This window comes from Prionailurus viverrinus, chromosome B1 (assembly GCF_022837055.1).
Source record: "Prionailurus viverrinus isolate Anna chromosome B1, UM_Priviv_1.0, whole genome shotgun sequence".
NCBI lineage: Eukaryota > Metazoa > Chordata > Mammalia > Carnivora > Felidae > Prionailurus > Prionailurus viverrinus.
The window spans coordinates 40,692,978-40,712,109 of NC_062564.1; the positions used below are offsets into that span (position 1 = coordinate 40,692,978).

General features: G+C 39.3%; 1 protein-coding gene across 2 annotated transcripts in view; it reads right to left on the bottom strand.

Moving 5' to 3' along the window:
- Nucleotides 1-4,531: 4,531 nt before the first annotated feature.
- Nucleotides 4,532-19,132, bottom strand: part of AP3M2 (adaptor related protein complex 3 subunit mu 2) — a 110,651-nt gene continuing 96,050 nt past the window's right edge. For both annotated transcript variants that reach the window (XM_047855045.1, XM_047855046.1), the window contains exons 4-9: nt 16,155-16,292; nt 8,952-9,037; nt 8,563-8,696; nt 6,565-6,772; nt 6,149-6,293; nt 4,532-5,001 (exon numbers count right to left, since the gene is read on the bottom strand). In XM_047855045.1, the coding sequence (XP_047711001.1) occupies nt 4,901-5,001; nt 6,149-6,293; nt 6,565-6,772; nt 8,563-8,696; nt 8,952-9,037; nt 16,155-16,292 (812 nt within the window). In that variant the 3' untranslated portion in view covers nt 4,532-4,900. The remainder of the gene's footprint in view (nt 5,002-6,148; nt 6,294-6,564; nt 6,773-8,562; nt 8,697-8,951; nt 9,038-16,154; nt 16,293-19,132) is intronic.

The window sequence follows — 19,132 nt, forward strand, 5'->3', positions numbered from 1 at the left end:
TGGGTTGGAGCCCCGCATTGGGCTCTGTGCTGACAGCTCAGAGCCTGGAGCCTGTTTCAGATTCTGTGTCTCCCTCTCTCTCTCTGTACCTCCCCTGCTCGCACTCTGTCACTCTCAAAAATAAACAAAATCTTTAAAAAAAATTGGGTAAGGCTTAGACTCGTGGAGAGGGGTGGGCAAGGGACTCTTGCAGCAAGGAATGTCACTGCATGAAAATATAAAGTTCTGGAGAGCAAAAAGAGCAGTGGGAGTAGGGAGAGGATTTTGTACAGGTTGTAGGAAGTGAGGTTCATGAAGAACACAGGTAGGAATTTAGATGACGGTGCTTTGAATGCCAGGCAGTTTTGGACTTCATTCTGTAGGCAGCACAGAGCCACTGGGGCTTACGTGTAACAGGAATGATGAACTGAACAGAGCCGGGGAAAATGAACCACGAGGTGGATGGAATGATAGCAGACTGGGCAGGGAGGCTCCGTGACCAGCAAGCACAGCAGTAGGAAGGAGAAGCGAGGGGAACCAAAGTATGACCTCCCTAGCATAGCGACATCCCACTGTTGGGCAGACAAGAGAGGCTAGTACTTGGACCATTTTCTTCCCATCCCATTTAGCTTTCCCCGTCATCAGAGAGAATGGACTCCCAGACCAGTCCATGTGACTTAAGTAATGCTGTTTTCTGTTTCTCTTAGATTATTTTCTTAACTAGAGATGCGACTCCTATTCCTGGCTGCAGCCTGCCAGATTTTATCACCACTGACATCCCAGATCCCAGAATAAATCTGAGATGCCTGCCCTTGGGTATGTGCCGACAGCTTCCTGGAGAGGAGAAAAAAAGGTCTCTTGAAAGGCTATTAGAACTGCTCAGTTTAGACGTTCTTAGAAGCACATAGTTTCAGCTCACAAAAGCAACCCTCTAAAGCCCAGAACTTAATTTAGAGAAGGAGAAAAACAGACACACAAACAAAAAACCACCACTTCCCTGAAATGTTGAAGTCCCTGGAGCAGTTGAATAAATGCAGATCACAGAGACTGAAGTCACAGATTTCTCAACTTTAGACTGCCCACTACTTCCCTGTACAATGGGCAGGTTTTGTTTTAGATCAAAGTGTACCTCAGCCATTTTAGAGAAACACTGCTTGAGGACAGCAATAGGAGACTCCCAGCTCCCACATCTCTGCCAGGAATCCAGGTGGTTTCAGGCCCTCCCCTTTGCATGACAAGCTTTTTTGCAGAGGGTGAATGAAATATGAACTGAAGCAGTAAGGCCTTGATGGGGTGGGCCAAGTTAAAGGCCCCAACATTCCTTTGGATGAAGTCCTAGCAACGGCCAACTTGGATGAAGACAATTGCTCACAAGGGGCCACTGACTGAGCTACAGGGCAGAGTACCAGCCCTGCAAAGAGACCCCTTTGAATTATACTAAAATACATTCAAAGAACAACAACACATCATTTCCCAGCGTAGGTTAGGAAATTCAGGGTAAAATGTCTGGAACTTCTTAGGCCATGGAACAACATATAAGGGGAAATTAAATAGTTCCTTATCCCCAGCTGGCTAATAAAGCAAATAGACGCTAACAGACCTGAAGAACAAAATTAAGAACAAAGATTATCAGGTAGCTGTGCAATACATTTAAGTGGGCAGAGACTTAGAGGAACTCAGATGACAGAAAATAGCCACCCTTCTAGAGCCCAGATCTTAAGTCTGGTGATCACAGAGTGTCGTAAACTTCTGGTTCCACGTCTAACTTCGAAAGCCAAAAACTCACACAATCCAGTACTTGGTATCTTGGGGGAAGGCTTAAGAGTTTCAAATTCAATTCCCCTTTTAAAATTCTAACAATTAAAAAAATTAATCCCATCCTGGCATGGCATCGCCACCTACTGGCCACAGAGGAAAGTACAAGTTTTACAAAATTCACCATGGTGCAAACAGGAGGGCAAAAGATATATCAACGACTAAGACAGATGGGATGGAGTATTAATAAACACCAACCACTGTGGTTTGCGAACAGAAATAAGTCCTCTTCATGGCCAGGAGGGATTTACAAAAGGGTGTCAGTACAGATATGGGATAACAACCAGTATCCATACTTTACAAAGACTGCCAATGACTTCTTTCAAGAAATCCCTGTCACAATTAAGATGTCTAGGACCTGGGTTGCCTAGATGGCTGGCCAGGTGAGCATCTGACTCTTGATTTCAGCTCAGGTCATGAGTTCCCCTAGTGTGGTGAGACTGAGCCCTGCATCAGGCTCTGCTTTTGGTGTGGAGCCTGCTTAAGATTCTCTCTCCCCCTCTACCACTCTCCCCAACTCACTCTCTAAAATGTAAAAAAAAAAAAAAAAAAAAAAAAAAAAAAAAAAAGATGCTTAGGACCTTGAAGCCCTGTTTCATGCCTGAACTGACCAACATAAGGTCAAGAGAGCAGAGAAAGCACTAGAATAGCCATCAGCAGCTTGAATGGTTTTGTCTTTTCCACACTGGGGAAAACATGATCTCAACCTTTGCTTTTACAACCTTAAAAATGACATTATATCAACATCTCCTATTTCCAGAGGTAACTAGAAAATCACACTATAACATGTGGCTTTAGGCCTGCTGGTTGAAGAGACAAAAATCATAAGATCCTCCCTAAATTGATTTATTTCTTACTGCTTCTACTGAGGCCTACTAGGCATAGCACCACTGTTAGTCCTGGTAACAAAAACACTTAGGACATAGAGGACTGGTAAAACTGAACTTTATTAAGACTTAAGCATAGGAGATACTTCCACGTAAGACACATATTATGGAATTGAACAGCTCGATCACAACACCCTGCACTAGTTAATGTTAACACACTGCTGGATGGTAGCAGTAATGTTCTCCACTGGGCTCCAGAGGTCTGCTACACAGGTGACATGTTACTTCATATGCCAAGGCCCACAGGTCCCATACCCTAGATACTCTACTTTTCCTCAAGTTCTTCCCTTGAAATTAGGGTGAGCTGTCCACAAGGAAATTTAGCAGCTGGATTTATAAAGCTAAAAATATCCAGGAACCAAGACTGGTTGTTTCCTATGACCTAGGAAACCTTAAAATCCTTCAGAGCCCTCAGGAGAAGTAATTCCAAGTATTCTGGGATCACAGAGGCAGAGATGTTTCCCCTACCTTGCCAGGGGTGTATATAGGACACAGTAGTTCAGGAAAATTCTGGAGTGATGGACTATGAACACGTCTGTTTGTATACAACATGACTTATCCCAGAGGAAAACCACAAAGCAACATTACTCTGCAGCAAAAACAAGTCCAGGAAGTAGGGAGATAAAACTAGCAAAACAAAATTACTTAAATATTTAGAAACAGGACTTTAGAGAAAAATTATATGGTTTGAAGAGTATAGGTCTTCATTTTTCCCCACGCATGAAGCAGAGCACAGTATCACTCCTTAAGCTATAGCAGTAAGAATTTAAAAACCTGTCTTTTATATAAATATTTAAATGGTTAATATATATATCGAACTAGAGCAAAAATTACCCACTGGGAAAGTCTGAGGTACTTCCTCAGTTGCCATGTTCCTTAAACTGGGTTACACATGATCAGCATGGCCCATCTTCCTTCAACATCAGTTTTATTCAAAGGTTTAGGGAATTTCTTTTTGCCTTGAAACAAAGATGGATAGGTAGGTATATATATTGTTGATAAATCTATTACAGTCCAGCACAGAAGACTCCAGGGAAATCAACTTTACTGAGCAGCTTCCAGGATGAACCATACCCCTTGACGGTAAGCTTTCTTTTTTTACTTAGGGTTACTGCTGGAAAAGTTTCAGACAGCAAGGCTTAGACTCCAGCACCAGTCTAGCACTGACAAGAGGAAATAGGGAGTCACCACTGGGTTACAGCTGTGATGTACTTCATGAGGAATGAGTTGGCCACCTACACTTCAATACTGTGACACACAGAATCTGGCTGCCCTGGGGATTATGGGATTGGCTTTTCTGAAACTGTCCTTGTGGAACAGGAAAAAGGCTGGTGAATTCTGTGACATGAGTAGAATTCTTCTGGGTTAGGGAAAGGGGCATTTCAGGCACCCCCCACCAGGAAGAGGGCAGGTCACTTTCTCACTGCAGACGACAGGCCAGGTGCTAAAGGCTAACAGTCGTTAGTATCTGAAAACTGGTCAGATAGTGGCAGTCTTCAAAGGAAAATCTGATTCTAATGGAGTCTTCCATGTCATTAGCGGACCCGAATTTAAGAAGTTTCCAGTTCACTTCTAGAAGTACTAGTAATTTTTTTATATGTATATCAAAGTAGAGGGATCAGAAAGAAACTAACTCAACTCTATTCTTTCCAACAGTCCTCCTGGTGGGGCTTGACTGCTCCCCCCCCCCCCCCCCCCGCCCCGCTCTCGTCTGAGGACGTGTACTCACACGTCTTTACTACCACTTCCTTTCTTCTCCCTCAAAGGTCAGACCCTTTGCTGGCCTTCCCTTGACTAGCATTCATTTTATTCCAAGCTTTCTTTCCTTCTTTCTTATCTTTCTCTCCACCTTAAACAACAAACAGAAGTCGTTTATTGACTTTAGAGGAGTAAAGCCAAGCAAGTAACAAATTCTAGTCCTTTTCTATGGTAACCATGTTCAAAATAGTTCAATATGGCATTAGGTATCTCTACCCTCTGTCACACAGCTCTTCTCTCAGAACTGAGTTGGTGCTGATTGTGTTTGACTTTGGTCCGGTTCTCCCTGGCAACCCTTCTCTCCCTTGATTAGCTCCACGGCACTGCAGGCTAAGGAAAAAAGGGAGTGGGTGGGTCCAAAAGGGGATACTGACCTAGGAGACAGGCTGATTACTTTTTACTTTTAGACAAGTAAGAAACAAAAAAGCATTCGTGAATGTTCTTTTTGCAAAACTCTCCCTTCAGGTTCGAACTTGGAATTTTCCAGCTTTGGTCATGTATTTTATGCCCTTAAAGGGTTTGTACTTTTCCCCATACATATCCAGACGATTCACCTTGAGTCCTGGAAAGGAAAACATAAGCATTATTCAAAAGAAGCATGTAGCGTATCTGTCTAAATTCATTTCAATTCAGAGATCAGTGGGATAGAGATAGCTATAACAGTGAACCAGAAAAATAATAATAATTTTCCCTTATTTATTTCACTTTTCTGAGGCTCACAGATTTGTCACTCTTGGCCCACACACTGATAATAAAAAATTGCTCCAACAAGAAGCTATCCTATTAGAAGACCTGTTTCTAAAGTGGGAAGGGCAGAAAGTTATATGCAGATGAAAGGAGGATAAGGAAAAAATAAGACCACTCTATGTTTTTGTCCAGCTATTGGACAGAATACATGAATTAATGAAATTAATGAATAATGAAATAAAGCATGACTCAATGAATGCATTAATAAATAAGTGTTTCCTATAAGTATTCTCAATGCATTAAGCAGAACACATTTTATACTGTATAGGTCTCTAACATTTACGATGAGTTTCTAATTTAAGTGAATGCTAATCACTTAACTTAGATAAGTTTTGTTGGTAAAGAAAAATAGGAACTTCATATAAAGCTGAAGTCATCTCCTATCTTTCTTACTTACATGGTTGTTCTAAGGATTAAATAATAAAACAGATGACAAAGGCTTAAAACACTGCCTGGCACATAGTAAATGCCCAGTACATGGTAACTATTACTATCATCACCATCCTAAGACAGGTGTAGACTACAGTGGGCTGACTTGGGTTCCACATGTTCATAAAAGCAAATACGAAAGTCTTCTGAAACTGGGGGGATGGAGGGGAAATTATTCTTTTCAGTGACCAGCTGAGAATGCAGAAGCCTTCCCATGCTAAAAACCTTTGAACCCCAAACTGACAACCCTAGGATGACTCAAAACCTGCTGGGGAATGCCCCGTCCACCTACACTGTTTCCTTCTCAACTGCATCTTAGACGTTTTTGGTCAGGTCCCTTAATCCAACTTCAGAAAGTAAGGATTATAGATTTCCCCCAGAAATGCTAGAAGGATTTTACTCCAGATTACCTATCAGGTAATGAAACCAAACTCTGTAAACAGGGAGTCAGCAGAAGGCTTTCTGATGTCTGCGTCCTAGTGGAGAAAGCCACTTCTGTTCTCATCAAGCCACTGAAGCCGAGAATCACTTACCAGAAATGGCCAGCTGCTGGATCTTAAATTGCAGGTTAATTGTGGGGTTCTCATCTGGTTTGGAAGCTCCAGCCTGAAGACTCATGGTCCCCTTCAAACTTGGTAGCTTTTGGGGATTTATCTTTCCTACATCCCAAGACAGCATCTTCAAAGAAAAAGAAAGAAGTTACAGTGGAAGCCGTCATTTGAGGTGGCCGATCTCTAACCTCACGGTATCTGTTCACAGTATTACAAGCAGCCTCTAAACTGGTTTTCAGTAGAGAAAACTATTTGTCACCATAAATTATCTCAAGGAAAAAACGATGTCCCTCTGATCAAGCTCCCCTTTCAACAAGCTGGAAAGTCTATTGGAGAGCTCCTGCATAATGACTTCTATTTAACATCAGCAATTCAAAACTTCCTGCTTATTCTCCTACCTTGGTAACTGGGTCAAATGTATGTGTCCCCTGAGATGGAGTGAGGCTCATATTCAGGACCCCTTTGGGCATCTGGCTGGTGACAATCACTCCCTCTATGGTCTTCCCCATAGTCTGCTTCGGTCCCACCGTTATTTCAAAGCGTCCAAGTGAACTACTATCCCGGAAACTGATGTTATGTTTGACATACACTGGAATTGCCACCAGACTGGAAAAGGGAGAGACGAAAAACCAATTTCATTACTATACTGGAAACAATGGCAACATTTTCTCATTTTATCCTAAGTGCTTTTTTTGCCTCATTGAGGATTAAATAAAGCAATCTAGCGCTTAAGAGAAAGTTAGTGCTCATTAAGTTTGCGGCTGCTATTTTTGTTGTTGTTATATGTCTAAACAAGAACTTTTTTTTCTCAAATTGGAATCTGAGTACACCTGTATTCAATCCCCCTAACCCAAAAGAGCGTTAAATTATGCTATGAGAAACCATAAAAGGCAGTCATTTTTGGTCTTGAACATTCTCTTTAATATCTTGTCTAAGGACTTTTAAGTATTATTACCTACTTCTTTACTCCTTATATTAAAAAATAAACACAGGAAAAAAAAACAGTAATCTTTAATTTTTTTTTCTTTTTGTAAAGCTAAGACGCTGTCTAGTAAATAAACTAAGTCTTCCAATGACTGAATAAGATAACAAAAATCGAAGAGTATACTAAGCCTACTATGAGAAAGGCATTACAGATCAAAATTAGGAGTCACCATATTTCTGTGTTTTACTTTACGACATGTGACCAATAATTATCTGTACTTGGGAGAGTAACATGCATACCTCATGGACCTTTGATAGTATCTCGGGAGTACCTTTACCTGACTTCCTCTGATCCTCACAAAAACCCTATGAGGTATGGTAGGTTGTCACGACAGGACAGAACAGGAAACAGAAATCACAGATTAATACCAAAGCAATAACAGTTTTTAACATCTATTAAACACTCCTGTGTGCCAATACTATGCTAAGTGTTTTAGTTCCATTACCTTGTTTAATAAGTATGAAGTAGGTACTGCTATTGTCCTGTTTTTCTAGATAAATAATGATGTCCTTATACTTCACTAAGATTAAGCAATTTGCCCAAGGTCATGTATCATAAGTACTAAAGATGGGATTTAAGTGCAGGCAGACTGAGTCCAGAGTCTTTGCTCTCAAGCACACAGATATTTTCCTAAGTTATTTATTCCAAATCACATAGGAAAGTATTGGTGGCTCTGAGGTGTCATAGCTCTTTTCAGTGTGTATATCTTCTACTACATACCTTCTAAAAGTCCTTAGACAAGACAGGGGCATCTGGGTGACTCAGTCAGTTGAGCATCCAACTTTAGCACAGGTCATGATCTCACGGTTTCTGAGTTCAAGCCCCACATCGGGCTCTCTGCTGTCAGCTTGTCAGCACTGAGCCTGCTTCAGATCCTCTGTCCCACCCCTCCCCTGCTTGTATGCTCTTTCTCAAAAAAATAATAAAACATTTAAAAAAATAAAAATAAAAGTTCTTAGACAAGATATTAAAGAGAATGTTCAAGACCAAAAATGACTGCCTTTTATAGTTTCTCATAGCATAATTTAATGCTCTTTTGGGTTAGGGGGATTGAATATAGGTGTACTCAGATTCCAATTTGAGAAAAAAAGTTCTTGTTTAGGCATATAATAACAACAACAAAAATAGCAGCAACAAACTATGAGCACTAACTTCCTCTTAAGCACTATTTAGATTGCTTTATTTAATCCTCAAACAAGGTACTTTTTTCATTTTCCACTTACAGATAAGAAAACAGACATAGAAAGGTTAAGCAACTCACCTGAGGTTACCCGATTAGTTAAGTACAGAAGCTGGAATTTGAACCCAGCTGGAATTTGAATCCATAACCTGAGTCCTTAATCACTACGGATACTGTTTCCACATATACACATATACACAGATTCTGTTCTTAATTATAAGGGCTGCTTACTTCTGTGCACTGACATGGTAAGAGAGCAGGCGGAAGTTTCCATCAGGAGGAATGAAGGAGAGGATACGCTCAGATTCCCAGCGCTTGAAACGGACACAAGGATGGAAGCTGACATCATCCAACAACCTGGGATTCTGTAGTTACCGGGCAAGGAAAAGCAAGAAGTAGGAATTAAATACCCATATTTCTTTCAGGAAAGTCATTCAGATGTTGTTTTTATTTAAATACATGCACACAGAAATTCTGTAGCTACTTATAGAAAATTCAAGCCTGATATAAACTTTGTAGCTGTCCTTATTTCTTATTGTTCCATTCCATTCTCACCACTGTCTTTCCAGAAACAGTTAATTTCCCATCCCAAGATGTGAACCTGTGGTTCAGGATTTTACCATGAAGGAAAGCGTAAGGTCTGGCATTCCAGTCAGCTTGACACAGGCATCAATCACCCCCTGGATCTCAGCAGTAATTGTGGAACCTGAGATAGGAACAAAACAAAGAGAAAGTAAGAAGCTATTCGACGCTTCTCCGTCCTTCCCAACCAACTTACTTCCTCCCTACCACCTTCTTTAACTTTCTCTTTTCCTTCCCAACTTTTTTCTTCTCCCTCCCTCCCTTTCTCCTTTCCTTCTGTCCATCTATCCAGTTCATCTACCTAATCCATTGATCCATCCTTCCAAACATTTATCAGCTGCATATCAAGTATGAGACACTAGGATGAAGCAATGGGGATAAAAGATTAAAGAGACAATTAGCTTAAAGAAGTTTTCATTCTAGCCCCAGAATCAAAAAGGGTGTCATCATAACCAGTGGTTCAGAAAACGTCATAGCAGAACCTGCTCTCCCTAAGGTCCCTAATGAGCTCTGCTGCTCAATCAAGTGGGCACTTTTGGTCTTTATCCCACAGGACCCGTCTGCAACATGCCATTTTTGACCACTTCTTCCTTTGTAAAACACTCCTTTCTCCTAACCTCGCCTAGTTTTCTGTTTTTCTAGCTCCTCTTCCTCTGCAGGCTTCTCTTTCTTTGCACATCTTTTGAATGCTGATGTGTTTTCACAATTCTGAACGTCTCTTTTCTTTCACTCAACATGGTCTCCTTGAGTTACTTCACCTACTTCCCAAGGCTTCGATTGTCATTAATGGCCAAATATAGCCTAGTCTTTTTTCAGGTTCACAGTCTCACTCCTGCCAAACTAGACACTCTACCTGCATGTCATGGAGGCACTTCAGACTCTATACATCAAAAAGTGAGCACATCAGCTCCATTCCTCCATCTGCTCTCCTATTTTCCTTCTTTTTAAAAAAATTTTTTTTAATGCTTATTTATCTTTGAGAGAGAGAGACAGAGCGCAAGTGGGGGAGGGGCAGAGAGAGGGAGACACAGACTCTGAAGCAGGCTCCAGGCTCTGAGCTGTCACCACAGAACCTGATGTGGGGCTTGAACTCACAAAGCGCAAAATCATGACCTGAGCTGAAGTCAGACACTCAACAGACTGAGCCACCCAGGTGCCCCCTATTTTCTTTCTTTATGATGGTACCATCTAACCTGCTGCTTAAGTCAGAAACATACATGCATCCTTGACTAACTATACTTCTTCAGTGCTCATATCCAATCAATTATCAATTCCTCTCTTTTCTGACTTCTGTCTCTTACATCTATTCATTCCTTTCCTTCCTGACCACCATTATGGAATCTATATTTTGTGCCTGGACTTCAGCTGGCAGCCTCCTGGTTTCCCTGCCTTCAGTTGAAGCCACTCTTCACACTGCAACTAGACTGATAGTTTTCAACTACAAATCTGAATCAAGTCACTCCCCAACTTAAAACTCTTCAATTGCGGGGCACCTGGGTGACTCAGTCGAAATCATGACTCTTGATTTCAGCTCAGGTCATGATCTCACAGTTCGTGGGTTCGAGCCCCACATTGGGCTCTGTGCTGACAGTGTGGAGCCTGCTTGGGATTCTCTCTTTCTCTCTCTCTTTCTCTGCCCCTCCCCTGCTCGTTCTCTCTCTCTCAAAATAAATAAATACACAAACCTTAAAAAAAAAAAAAAAAAAAAAACCTCTTCAATCACTCCCAATGGTTCTCCTTAAAATGGCATGCAAGGCATGCTAACTATCTACCCAGTTGTTGTGTACTTTTTTTTTATTGCGGGAAAACTTCTACTTAAGTGCAAAAATCTTAAATGTATGACTCAGTAATTTTTAAATATGTATACACCCCATGCAAATACCACCCACATCAAGATACAGAACCTTTTTTTTCCCGTTTTTAGTTGTGCCTTTATTCACCTTTGTTATATTTGTTAACAATATACTTGTTTTAAAGATCCTACAGACCGACCACCCATTAATGTAGAATATATGTCACCCCTCTCCACCTGGCAATCTTTTTTTTTTTAAAGCAGAATTTCTTCTAGGAATCTTACTGATCACACAGTAGTTACAAGAATGTCAGATATAAGAATGTATACAGTCTAAACAAGACAGGCTGATTCAGAATTTACAGGTTGTAAAAATATACGTGTCAAGGGGCGCCTGAGTGGCTCAGTTGGTTAAGCGTCCATCTTTGGCTCAGGTCATGATCTTGTGCTTTGTGGTTCGAGCCCCATGTCGGGCTCTGTGCTGACAGCTCAGAGTCTGGAGCCTGCTTCAGATTCTGCGTCTCTCCATCTCTTGGCCCCTCCCCTGCTCATGCTCTGTGTCTGTCTCTCAATAATAAATAAACATTAAAAAAAAAAAAACAACTAAAAAAATATACATGTCAAAAGTTAGCCATATGGACAGATGCATACAGGGGAAGAGATGATGGGAGGTTGGGGATCGAGGGCCCTGTGCAGTAACACTGCCTTTTCCTCCTCCACAGTAAATAACTTTAGGCACAGAACCTTCTTAGCATCCCAGCATGCTCCTCTTGCATCCCCATGCTAGTTCTGACTTCTGTTACCTTTGATGAAGTTGTACCTGTTTTCAAACTTCATATAAATGTATATAACTGTATATAATCTTATGCATCTATCTTTTTTACTCAACTATGTAAGATTCATTCATGTGCTGGATATATGGATTATTCATTCTTTTTCATTACTACACAGTACTCTCTTATGGGACCATATTGAAATTTGTGTCCTGTTACTGGTGGACATTTGGGTTATTTCCAGTTTTCGGCTAATATGAAAAGTTGCTGCCTACTTAGTTTTAAAGCCTCATTACTTTTTTTTTTTTTTAATGCCTCTCAATGCATTCATGCTGAACTACTTTATTTCCCAAAAATATTTTACTCACCTTAAAGTGTTTGCACCTACTTTGTTCCCAAATCCCTGAAGGTCTTAATAACTTCCATTCATTCTACTGATAAAGCATAAACACTATCAGCTCTCTTTACACTTTGCTCTGGATGGGTGGGATACATCGCTTATATTCTTTTTACCTCCCTCTTCCTCACTAGACTCTAAATAAGCTTCTGCAGCCATAAACTCTCACTTTCTTTCTTTCTGGCCTCTTTTGTCTCCTTTGTTTGTAGAACCTCATCATTGTCAACAACAAAATAACATCATAATCACGATCACTGTCAATAACAATAGCTACAATAAAGTCAGGTCATAAAGAGGTCCAGAACTTTGTGTTATTGAACACAATTCAGGATTAAGGTTTTGAAAAGACTTTGTTGCAGAATTTAGAAATTATTAGTCAAAAAATGTTGAAATCATTATTGAACCAAAAGCCAGTGGCCACCACCCACATTTACATAACAAGAATCTCCTAAGGCTTGTCATGGGAAAGATGTAGACCCCCTCTATTTTGACAGACTACCAATTGTTCCTGTAAATGACATATCTTTATTCATTATTAACAAAGAATTGTTGTTTTCCTATATGTGTGGGAAGGGGATATTATAGGTCGCTATTCAATAACTTAATTACTGGGTTTCCTTTTTGAGAATTTCTATATTTCATCTTCAAATATGTATTTGTTGTCTTTTCATTTGCAATTCATTTCTTCTTCCCTTGCTCATTTCCAGGAATCCTTAGCCTTTTCTTTCTCCACATAATTCTCATGTATGACATCCTCACAGTAGTGATACCTCCCATTACACACCACTGTCATTATTATTATTACACTATTATCAGCAAAAATTCTCAATGAGGAGGGGACTGTGTGACCTGGAATATTCCTTCACTGTATCTTGTTCATAATTAAATATCCATTAGTCAGCACTGTGCTACAACACAACAGGTTTTCGATAAGCATTTGTTGAATGAATGAGTTCACTGATGTGAAAAGAACTTTCTACAAATTTCTAAGCTCTAGGACATATTGCTGTAATTCAGAACAGATAGAAAAGAAGGCTCCCTGAATTTTAGTGATTACAATGTCAGTTCTGCCATCAGATTTGGGAGTCAAATACATTCAAAAGGAAATCTAAAAGAGATTCGTTTGCTACTTTTTTTACTTAAGAGGACAAGATCTAGAACACCATTAAAGAACAATTTTTTTATTTAAGAGGATAAGATCTGTAACACCAACAAGCATTAGTCTGCATTAAATTATTTTGAATTGCCATTTTCAGCCTTATTGAGGTATAATTAACAAAAACTGTATATAATCAAGGTATACAACTTGATATTTTGATATATATACATTGCGAAATGATCACCACAAACAAGTTAACTAACATATTAATTAGCAAATTTCAAGTATACAATACATATTATGATGAGGTGATGGATGTGTTAATTTAACTAGATGGGGGAATCCTTTGAAATGAATACATACAGCAAATCACTACAATATACATTTTAAATATCTTACAATTTTATTTGTCCATAATACCTCAATAAAGCTGAGAAAAAGTATAAAATGCAGTATTAACTATCATCACTGTGCTGTACATTTCCAGAATTTACTCATCTTGCATAACTGAAACTCTGTGCCCTTTGACCAAATATCTCCCCACTTCCCCCACCCACTAGCCCTTAGTAACACCATTCTACTCTCTGCTTCCATGAATTTGACTATTTTAGATTGTACAGATAAGTGAGACTATGCAGTGTTTGTCTTTCTCTCTCTGGCTTATTTCATTTAGCATACTGTCCTCCAGGTTTATCCATGTTGCAAATGGCAGAATTTCCTTCTTTTCTTGTGACTGAATAACATGCCTGTGTGCATGTCTATCTCACATTTTCGTTATCCATTCATCCATCAAAAGACATTTAGGTTGGCTATTGTGAATAATGCTGCAATGAACATGGGAGTGCAGATACCTCTTCGAGCTAATTCTTTCATTTCCTTTGGATACACCCAGAAGTGGGAAAACTGGATCACGAAGTAGTTCTATTTTTTATTTTTTTGATAGTTTTCCATGAATGTACCAATATACATTCCCACCAACAGTGTACTAGGGTTTTCTTTTCCCCACAACACTACTAACACTTATTGTCTGCCGTTTTGATACTAGCCATTATAACTACTGTGAGGTGATATCTCATTGTAGTTTTGATTTCCCTAATAATTAGTGACGTTGAGCACCTTTTATACATCTATTGGCCATCTGTATGTCTTTGTTTGATAAATGTCTAGTCAGATCCTCTGCCCACTTTTTAATCAAGTTATTTGGTTTTTTTTGCTATTGAGTTCTGTGTGTTCTTTGTATATTTTGGTTCTAACCCCTAATCTGATATATGGTTTCCAAATATTTTCTCTAACAGGTTGTTTTTTCACTCTGTTGACTGTTTTTGTTGTGCAGAAACTTTTTAGTTTTTGTCTATTTTTGCTTTTTGTTGCCTTTGCGTTTGGTGTCAAATCCAAAAAAAGTCATTGCCCATACAAGTGTCAAGAAGTTTTCCCCTACCCCACCCACCAAAAAAGAAGTTTTTTCCCTATGTTTTCTTCTAGTAGTTCTATGATTTCACATCTCACATTTAAGTCTTTAATCCATTTTGAGTTGATTTTTTTTTTTTTTTTTTGGTGTGAGGTAAGGGTCCAATTTTATTCTTCCACATATGGATATTCAGTTCTCCCTGCATCATTTAATGAAGAGACTATCCTTTCCCCATGGTACAATCTTGGCTCTCCTGTTGAAGATCACTTGACTGTAAATGTTTAAAAATCAGTTTTTAAGAAGACTTTTTTTAAAGACTGCCCCTCACAAGGACTAACCAATTCTGTTTTTTTAATTAAAAAAATATTTTTTTAATGTTTATGTATATTTTGAGAGAGATAGAGCATGAATGTGGGAGGGGCAGAGAGAGAGACGAACACAGAATCCGAAGCAGGCTCCAGGCTCTGAGCTGTCAGCACAGAGCACAATGCAGGGCTCAACCTCATGAACTGTGAGATCATGACCTGAGCTGAAGTTGGGCGTTCAACCAACTGAGCCACAGGAGCCCCTAAAAGATATTTTTTGAATGTTTATTTATTTTGAGAGAGAGCACGAGTGGGGGATGGGCAAACAGAGAGAGGGAGAGAGAGCATCCCAGGCTCCATGCTCAGTGTGGAGCCTGATGCGGGCTCAATCTTATGAACCATGAGATCATGACCTGAGCCAAAATCAAGAGTGGACGCTTAATCAACTGAGCCACCCAGACGCCCCATTTATTTCTGAGCACTCTATTCTGTTTCACTGGTCTATGTGTCTACTTTTATGTCAGTATAACACTATTTCAATTACATAGTTTTGCAATATATTTTGAAATCATGAAGTATGAAGTCTCCAGCTTTGTTCTTCTTGCTCAAGATTGCTTTGGCTATTTGGAATCTTTTGTGGTTCCATATGAATTTTAGGACTGTTTTTCTATTCCTGTAAAGAATGCTATTGAGATTTTGACAGTGATTACACTGAATCTGTAGATCACTTTGGGTAGTATGAACATTTTAATAATATTAATTCTACCAATCCATGAACACAGGATGTCTTTCCACTTATTTGTGTCTTCTTTAATTTTCTTCATCAATGTTTTATAATTTTCAGAGTACAAGTTTGGTTAAGTTTATTCCTAACTATTTTGTTCTTTTTGTTGCTATTGTAAATGGGACTGTTTCCTTAATTTTCTTTTAGAATAGTTCATTATATTTAGAAATGTTTTATATGTTGATTATGTACTCTGCAACTTTACAGAATTTGTTTACTAGTTCTAAGAGTTTTTGTCGAGTATTTAGGGGTTTCTATATATATGACTGTATCATCTGCATTATAATATTTAAGTCTATTCCTAGTACCCAGCACAGCGCCTGACACAAAGTAGGCGCTAAGTTAAAATGAATGATCTTGAATGGGGGATAATTCTGATACTAGCAAGCATTATATGAAGGAGACTATTTCCACTTTCAAAACAATCTTTTTAACGTTTATTTTTGAGAGACAGAGAGAGAGAGAGAAAGAGCGAGCAAGCGGGGTAGGGGCAGAGAGAAAGGGAGACACAGAATCAAGCAGGCTCCAGGCTCTGAGCTGTCGGCACAGAGCCTGACATAGGGCTCGAACTCACAAACCATGAGATCATGACCTGAGCTGAGGTCAGACACTTAACTGACTGAGCTACCCAGGCACCCCATCTTTATACTTTCCAGTTCTGAAAACAGATTAAAAACACCTACCTGATTTATCAATGATGGCATCAATCTCTTCGATCACATCAAAATAGGCCTCGTTGTTAGTGTATTTCACCCCAGTCCGTCGCCAGGGCACCACTGACAGCTGCCCAGTAGGAAGCTGGTCACCCACATTGGTGCTTCCTAAGATAATGAATATTACTGTAATTTAATTCCATTGTGGTTAGATGTAACCAGTTATCTAATAATCATAGAACACTTCCCTAGGAGTTTCTATGCTCCCACTCTTCATGCACTCAATTGAAGAATTAAAAAAAAAAAAAAGATAAGAGTTTCCCAACTTATATATGGGTAACCTAGTCTATTTTAAAAAGTTGTTGCCATTTGGTCTGCTTCCTCGACCAGAATAAAGGTTAAAAAAGTTACTTGAGAAACAGATATCATATTTTGGTTTTGAAAGAAACCTGAAGTTGGTCTCTCAAATTTCACAATAGCTTGTAGCTTAAATAATGTATTGGCTTGCAGTAGGGATGGTAATCTACATAAATATAAAATTTTCATGGGTAAAAACAGTATTCTAGTTTAAGGTACGTTCTTAGGTACATTTATGCTAGGTGTTCTTAGGTACATTTATGCTAGGTATTAAAATGTATACATTTTACTACAACTAATGTACACTGAATGTTAGGAAAGTAATACAAATTAGATCTTTCCCTAAGAGTTGCAAATCAATTCCTTGTTTTTTCCTCCCACAAGCATCTAAAATATTTTTTAATTCAAAAGTGCTATACTGAAATTCTGAAATATTATAACTAATTAAAAATCTATTTCCTTCTTTTGTAACCTGGACCTTTTAATCTAAAGAAAGAAACATTAAACACACGCATATATTCAGCATATTTACACAACATTTCAGCTTTTCAAAAGGTACTTTCAGCTCAGGTATCTTTTTCTAGATTTAAGAGAAGTTCAGAAAAATGACTCCATAGTATTTATAAATGATCCAGGCACTAACAAAGAGTTTAAGAGTTAAATGACGATCTCGCGGTCCGTGAGTTCGAGCCCCGCGTCGGGCTCTGGGCTGATGGCTCAGAGCCTGGAGCCTGTTTCCGATTCTGTGTCTCCCTCTCTCTCTGCCCCTCCCCCGTTCATGCTCTGTCTCTCTCTGTCCCAAAAATAAATAAACGTTGAAAAAAAAAATTTAAAAAAAAAAAGAGTTAAATGAATCCAGATTATTGAAAAACCCAACAAATGTGTTTTTCTTAAAAAGAGGCACTGTATGTTAAAACATGTCATTAGGCTATAATAATTAAAGCAGTATAGGGCGCCTGGGTGGCTCAGTCAGTTAAGCAGCTGACTTCAACTCAGGTCCACCGTTCATGAGATGAGTCCCGTGTCGGGCTCTGTGCTGACAGCTCAGAGCCTGGAGCTGCTTCGGATTCTGTGTCTCCCTCTCTTTCTGCCCCTCCCCTGCTCATGCTCTGTCTCTCTTTCAAAATAAACATAAAAAAAAAAAAAAGTAATAATTAAAGCAGTATGATAAGGCAGGAAAGCCTAAAAACAGACCAAGAATCCATAATGACTTAGTACAAGATAAAAATATCATTTTAAAACAGGGGAAAAGGATAAGTTATGGTGCTAGGAAAACTGGTAGAAATTTTGGAGAAATAAACAGAGCCTTACTTGATATTGTATACCAAGATAATAGACTAAAGAATTAAATCCAAAAGTAAAACCATAAAAGAACCAGAAGAAAATACACTTTTTATTTTTTTTTTCAACGTTTATTTATTTTTGGGACAGAGAGAGACAGAGCATGAACGGGGGAGGGGCAGAGAGAGAGGGAGACACAGAATCGGAAACAGGCTCCAGGCTCTGAGCCATCAGCCCAGAGCCTGACGTGGGGCTCGAACTCACGGACCGCGAGATCGTGACCTGGCTGAAGTTGGACGCTTAACCAACTGCGCCACCCAGGCGCCCCGAAAATACATTTTAAAAAAGACCTTCCCTTCTCTGAGATCAAAAAGACATTCCCCTATGTTTTCTTCTAACAATTATAAGGTTTGTGTTTAACTCTTTGCTGGAATTTAGTGTACAGAATGAGTAGGGAAGGACTTCATTTTGTTCTATATCAAAGCTGACTGTCCTAATATAGTTTATTTAACAATTGGCCCCTGATTCATTGATTTGATATATATGACATCTATCTATACCAAATTCCTACAAAAGAAAGGGTCTGTTTCTGAACATTCTACCTTATCTTAGTCACCTATCTGTCTATTACTGGGCCAATACTATGTTTTTAAAATTATCAAAACTTTATATCTTGTATTTGATAGAACACATTTTCTCTCTTGCTTTTCTTTTGAGAGACAGAGGGAGAGAGTGAGTGCCTAAGTGCAGTGAGTGCACAAGCTGGGAAGGGGCAAGAGAGAGAAGGGAGAGAAAATCCAAAGTAGGCCCACACCATCAGCAGGAGCGCTACACTGGGCTTGAACCCATGAACCAGGAGATCATAACCTGAGCCAAAACTAAGAGTCAGACGCTAACTGACTGAGCCAACCAAGTGCCCCTCTCTTACTCTTTTTAAAAAATATTTATTTTCAAAACTGTCTTGCCCTTTAATAGCTTATCTATCTATGTATGAGTTTCTGTCTCCTGTCCTATATGAAGTTAATATAGCTTGATATTTGTTGACAAGGAAAATCCACCTTTGCAGTACTTTTTCAAAATTGTCCCGGTATTCTTGCAAATTTATACTTAAAAAAAATATTTTTTTCAGGGTGGGGAGCGCCTGGGTGGCTCAGTCAGTTAAGCAACCAGCTCTTGATTTCAGATCAGGTCACAATCTCACAGTTGTGAGATCGGGCTCCATGTCTACACCCTGGCTCAGCATTGAGTGTGGAGCCTGCTTGAGATTCTCTCCCTCTGCCCCTTCCCAGCTTGCATGCAGGCACATGCACCCATGCTCTCTTTCTCTCTCAAAAAATAAAAACATAAAATATATATATATATTTTTTCAA